The sequence below is a fragment of the Myotis myotis genome, unplaced genomic scaffold (assembly GCF_014108235.1).
Source record: "Myotis myotis isolate mMyoMyo1 unplaced genomic scaffold, mMyoMyo1.p scaffold_m19_p_47, whole genome shotgun sequence".
NCBI lineage: Eukaryota > Metazoa > Chordata > Mammalia > Chiroptera > Vespertilionidae > Myotis > Myotis myotis.
Window position 1 is genome coordinate 601,895 of NW_023416354.1, and position 6,000 is coordinate 607,894.

General features: G+C 69.0%; 1 protein-coding gene across 16 annotated transcripts in view; it reads left to right on the plus strand.

Moving 5' to 3' along the window:
* The window catches only part of NCOR2 (nuclear receptor corepressor 2), a 136,574-nt gene extending 131,060 nt beyond the window's left edge, over nucleotides 1-5,514 (plus strand). For 13 of the 16 annotated variants that reach the window (XM_036307327.1, XM_036307326.1, XM_036307335.1 and 10 more), the window contains 4 exons: nucleotides 66-119; nucleotides 2,633-2,854; nucleotides 3,707-3,886; nucleotides 4,392-5,514. In XM_036307327.1, the coding sequence (XP_036163220.1) occupies nucleotides 66-119; nucleotides 2,633-2,854; nucleotides 3,707-3,886; nucleotides 4,392-4,570 (635 nt within the window). In that variant the 3' untranslated portion in view covers nucleotides 4,571-5,514. The remainder of the gene's footprint in view (nucleotides 1-65; nucleotides 120-2,632; nucleotides 2,855-3,706; nucleotides 3,887-4,391) is intronic. The other 3 variants (XM_036307337.1, XM_036307340.1, XM_036307338.1) reach the window with 2 other exon arrangements.
* Nucleotides 5,515-6,000: the final 486 nt, after the last annotated feature.

Below are 6,000 nucleotides of genomic sequence, written 5' to 3' on the forward strand. Positions count from 1 at the left end.
CAGGTGGCAGCAGGGTGAGGGCGCGGGCCGCCGGCTGTGGGTCTCACCTCTCCTCACCCCTCCAGATATCGGCCAGCCCGGGACGGAGATCTTCAACATGCCCGCCATCACCGGCGCAGGTAACCGCCCGCCTGGCCCATGGGCGCCGGCCCCTCCCCCCTTCCCCAGCTCAGCTGCGCCCGGGAGGTCAGGGTGCAAGGAGACTGGGGGACCTGGCCTTGGAGTCCCGGGGGCACTGCCCCCACCGGAGTCCTTGTAGCTCCAAGGTGTCCCCTCCTCTGTCTACCCCAGCCCTGGGGGGGCCAGTGAGGCTGGCGAGGAGGCCCCGGGTGCGTTTAGACGGGGTGAGGTGTGCGGACGGCCGTCTGGGAACCTGCCCGGCTCACCTGCGACGTCCCAGAGGGAATGTGACTGTGTGGAGGGGCCTGGGCTCGCACTCGGGGTGCACAGGCTTCCCTCGGGGCCTGTGCGGGCACCTCTTACAGTGAGAGCATCCGCTTTACGTGAACATTCGAGCCGGGAAGTCGAAGCAGCCACGTGGCTGTGTCACGTAGACGGGGCTGAAGTTCGCACACGTTTAAAAGTATTTTTTTATTGGTCTTTGGAGAGAAAGGAAGGGAGAGTGACGGAAACGTCGGAGAGAAACACCCTTCGGCTGCCTCCTGCTCGCCCCCTGCTGGGGACGGAGCCCACAACCCCGGCCTGTGCCCTGACCGGGAATAGAACTGCGACCTCTTGGTTCATAGGTTGACGCTCAACCACTGAGCCTCCCGGCCATTTTTCAGCTAAAACTGAAGCCCTCTGTGGGCTCAGGGGCCCCCTGGGGTTGGACCCCGTCCTCGGGCAGGGGCCACGCTGTGTTTCTTCAGGGAAGGACTAGGTGGGGCTGAGTCTGGTGTGAGGGGTCTGAGCCCTGAGCCGCTGGGGGGCTGTCACCCTCCGTGGACGGGCCCCGTGTGCAGAGGTGGTGTGTTTGCAGGACTCTGAGCTCTGGCCCTGCCGGGGGACCCTGAGCTGGGGGAGTGGGGCATGTGCTGCCGTGCCTGGGGGCCTGCGTCCCCAGGCTGGTGAGCAGAGGGCTGCTGGGTTGTGCGACCAGCCGGCTGCTGGCTCCCCTGGTGGGTCCCTGCTGGGTCCCAGCTCTCCCCAGGGACCCCGGGGAGGAGACAGTCCGTCCAGAACAACAAGGGGGTTAGAAACGAGTGTTTCTGGAACGTTCTGAACCTGACACAGGCCACTGGGCCACGGGTGCGCGCGTCTGCGGACGTTCGTGCCCAGGGTGCCAGGGCTCCCGCCGCTGTAACTGGACACGGGCCGCCTCCCGCAGGGTCAGCTCAGGGACCGCGACCTTGCGGACGAGGCCCAGGGACACCTGTGGCCGCCGAGCCCGAACCCGGCCAGAGGCCGTCGCGGCCCGCATGCTCCGCGTCGAGGTTTCCGCGTTTCCGGGGTTTGCTCAGCGTGCGGGGCGCTCGCCCTGCTGGGAGTCTGGCGTTTTCTGGGGGACACAGTTCGGTGTGTGTTTAAAGTGCTGACGAACCAGAGCCAAGACACAGCCAGGACGTGGGAGAGGGCGCCCCCTGGCGGCGAAAAGAAAAATAACGTAGTTGCCCACCGGTTGCCATAGAAACGGGATGTGGAGGCTGCCACGTGGGCACAGGCCACGGGTCTCGCTCTCGGACCGCGCGGGGGTCACTGGGCATCCTCACATTCGCTCGGAGCGAAGGATTAAAATTCTCGGAGACGCTGCCCGGCGGCTCGCGGCTTTGCCGGCAAAGTCTGGCTTCGAGAAAGTTCTGGGGAGAGACCCCTTCCCCGGGGTTGGCACAAGTGCCCAGAACGGATCCCAGAAAAACGCCAGGGTCAGGACACCCGGGCGCAGGAAGGAGGCTCGGTGGCCAGCGGCTTCTGGGCGGCTCCGGGGGGAGCAGCGCGTCGACTCGGCCCTTTCCCAGGGGCGGGCGGCCAGCCCTTGTCTCCAGCTCTGCCCTGTCCCCCGCACGCACCGTAACTGCATGGCTACGACCCCTCACCGTTCGTCTCTGCACCTCTCTCTCTCTCCTTGTGGCTCCCGGTGGGGGCGGGGTTAGGCCCAGCTTGTGGGGGGGCAGGCGGGGCTGAGGGTCCAGGCCTCAGGGGCAGAGGCATGGGGGGGCGGGGGAAACCAGCCGCCCCGTCACCACCACCACCCCCCCCCCCCCCCGAGTCTCCCCCAGCCTCCTGCCGCCCCGCCCTGTGCCTAGTCCCTCGCTCCGGCTCGACTTAATTTCCCAGCGGCCCCTTCACACGGGGCGGCCCTCCGGTCCCCCTCTTCTGCGGGCCACTGGGAATTTAAATCAGGAAGCCGCCCCAGCTGGGACTAGGGGTGGAGGGGGGGCAGAAGGTGCCCCTGATTTCCCAGGGGGCAGGATAGAAAGCAGGCTGGGGCGTCACCTAAGCCCCCCCCCCAAACCCCCTCCCCCCGGGGATGCCTACGCGCTCCCAGGGCCCCCGACGCAGCGGCAGGGGAACCAGGGGGCAGGGGGTGAGGAATCGTGTTGCTTTGCCGAAATGTGCTCACTGTGTACTCTCTCTCCTCCCTCCTCCCGCTGCCCCTCCGTGTCCCCGGCCCGTGTGTGTGTCTCTCTCCCAGGCCTCATGACCTGCCGAAGCCAGGCGCTGCCCGAGCAGGCCAGCACCAACCTGGGGCTGGAGGCCATTATTAGAAAGGCGCTCATGGGTAAATATGACCAGTGGGAGGAGCCCCCGCTCGGCGCCAATGCTTTTAACGCTCTGAATGCCAGTGCCGGCCTGCCCGCTGCTATGCCCATAACCGCTGCCGACGGACGGAGCGAACACGCACTCACCTCGCCAGGTCTGCAGGCCTCTCGCTCGGCCCGCCCCGTCTGCCCCCCCCCGCCCCCCCACCCCGTGTCCTTAATCCTCTGCCTCCGGTTCCGCTCACCGACCCCCCCCCCCCCTCGGCTTCAGAGCTTCTGACTACTTTTGTGCGTGTCTGACGTGGTTCTGGACGTGGCTAATCCCCGAGCTGGGCGGGCGGGCACCCCCCCCCCCCGTGTGGCCCCGTGGCCCCCTCGCCCCCCAGGCCCAAAGGAGCTGCTGCTTTTCTAAAAACACTCACATCGCCGCCCGCGCCCCACCCGCCTTCCCCCGGGACACAGGGCCGCCCGCTCCCCGTCTGTCCCGTTGCGGGAGGTCAGGCTGGAGCGAGGACCCGCCCACTCGAGGTCAGGGGGACCCCCGGGCTCAGCGCCTGCTGGGGTCACCGTGCATGTCCACCGCCGGCCCTCGGGCTGATGGGAGGAGGCCAGTGTCCGTGGGCCAGCCCCCCTCGTTGGGCCACGCTCTGCCGGAGCAACGGCCAGGCCTGACCCGGACCCTGCGGCCTCAGAGTCTCTGGGCTTCACGGAGGCCCAGGCCTGGCCCCGGGGTCTGGCCGCTCCCCACAGGCCTGCTGACCGTGAGGGTCGGCACAGCCCGGGCAGCGGCCTGGGTCAAGCCCAAGGCTGCCGGGCGGGTAGCCAGGCTGCAGGGCAGCCTGAGGGGCTTTGCAGACCCTCAGCCCGCACCCTCTGGTAGAAACTCACCTCCAGACCCCAGCTCCTCCCTGGGGGGTCCTCACCCCCCGCCCCTCGCCCCATGCTCCGTTCCCCGTGGTGAGTGCTGCTTGGCGTCTGACACGGCTCCTCCCTTGTGTCTCCTGCAGGCGGCGGTGGGAAAGCCAAGGTCTCAGGCAGACCCAGCAGCCGGAAAGCCAAGTCCCCGGCCCCAGGCCTGGCCCCCGGGGACCGGCCCCCCTCCGTCTCCTCGGTGCACTCGGAGGGGGACTGCAGCCGCCGGACGCCGCTGACCAGCCGCGTGTGGGAGGACCGGCCCTCATCTGCAGGTGGGCACAGGGGTAGGGGTGGGGGTGGGGGTGGGGGTGGGAGTGGGGCAGCTGCAACCTTAGGCCTGGCCCCGCCAGCTGCCTGTGCACCTACTGTGCGTGAGCACGTGGTAGGGCCTGTTCTAGGGACGGCTCAGGTGGCAGGAAGCTCCTGAGAAAGGCCCGGGGGAGGGAGAGGGTGTGAGTGGCCAGAGAGGGTGGAGGGTCGGAAGCCGGGAGAGGGAGGCGGCGGGCTCCACCCACGGGCTTGGCGGGTGGCTGTGCAGGCGGCGCTGCCGGTGTTGGGGGAAGAGCAGCACCGACAGGACCACAGGTCTGTGGCTGCGGAGTGGCCCTGGGGTGGGGCCCTGTGGGTCCAGCCCGTTGGAGAAACCTTCCAGGAGTTCGAAGGGGCTGGGACAGCTGCTCGGCCCAGGAGGCCACGGCCCGAGTCTGCCGGGGGCGGGCCTGCGGGGGGCTGCCTGGCTCACCGGCACCTCCCGGTGTCTCCCCGTCTCCCCGGCAGGTTCCACTCCGTTCCCCTACAACCCGCTGATCATGCGGCTGCAGGCGGGCGTCATGGCCTCCCCACCCCCGCCCGGCCTCCCCGCGGGCGGGCCCCTGGCCGGCCCCCATCACGCCTGGGATGAGGAGCCCAAGCCGCTGCTCTGCTCGCAGTACGAGACGCTGTCCGACAGCGAGTGACTGACGCAGGGGCTGGGGACGGCCGGGCCCGCGAGCACCCCCAGCGGCCAGGTGAGGGCGGGCGGCGGCGACTCCCCCACGAGGAAGGAGCCCCCGCGTCCGCCTGTGCGTCCGCCTGTCCATCGTCCGCCCATCCGAGCCGGCGTCCTTGCCCGTCTAAAGCCTTAACTGGGACTCCCGCCCGGCTGGCCCTGTGCAGTGACTTTCTCAGGGGTTGTTTACCTGGTGCTCGGGTGGGGGGGGCGGGGCCGGGCGGCGGCCACACACAGAAGCTGGGACGGCCAGGGACCCAAAGCCGGACGACCACGCACCTCCCACGCCACTGCCTCCCCCCCTTAACGCGTTTGGAACCAAAGTGTAAACTGAGCTAGGACCCCCCGCGCCCCCCCTCCACCCGCACCCCGCTTCGCGCTCTGGACGGACGGACACGGGCCGTGTCCAGCCCGCAGCGCGCTCGTCCCGGTCCCCGCGGGCCGCCCGGGCCCCTGAGAACTGCTGGAAACCACGTCAGGCCGGACGGGCGGGCAGAAGGGCCGGGTGCGGCCTGGGGCGCGTGGCCCGGGGACCTGGACCGCTCTGTGCGCGCGCTGGCGGGGCGGTGGGAGAGGCAGGTGTAAATGTGTTGGTTTACAGGGTATATTTTTGATACCTTCGATGAATTAATTCAGATGTTTTACGCAAGGAAGGACTCACCCAGTATTATTGCTGCTGCGCTTTCAACCCGCTTACCGTTCAAGCGGCGCGCGCAGGCCCCCGTCGGCGGCCCTGGCGTCGTGTCCACGGGCCGAGGGGCGGGCCACTGGCTCAGCCCCCGCGCCCGCCCGCCCTCCCTCCCTTCCGTGGGCAGAATGCGTTCGATGGGTATTCGCGGCCGCCATCTGCGCACGGCGGTGGCGTTCTGTCATTTACACACATTGTTCTCATTAAAAGCGAATTATACTCGAGTGACGGCTGCTGCTGCTTTATCTCAGGCTGGGCGCCAGGGAGGGGGGTCGAGGGGTGGGGGTCCATGGGAGGGAACCCTGTTGGTGGGGGGGGCAAGGAACATGCTCCTAACTCAGCAGCCGGGGCCCATGCGGCTGGGTTAGGATGCCCCCCTGAGGGCACTGAGGGCTCTCCCACAGGCGTCACACGGGGCAGGCGTCCCGGTGACGAGCGGACACACTGTCTGGACTACCAGCCGGAAGAGGGAACAGCTCGCCCGCTGGGTCCGGAAGCAGCTGCCCGTCTGCTCCTCGGCTGCTGGGTAACCGGACTCGGGAGCCGCAGTCGGGCCGGCCGCGTCCCTGAGGAGCCCAGCGAGCCTCAGCCCTCTCCCCGTGCCAGGGCGCCAGGGCCTCGGGACCCCGCCCTCCTGCCCCTCCCCTGTGCCTCCTGCGCTTCCTGCCGCCCACCTGCCTCCCTCACCCACAGCCCCGCGCCCGCCTGTC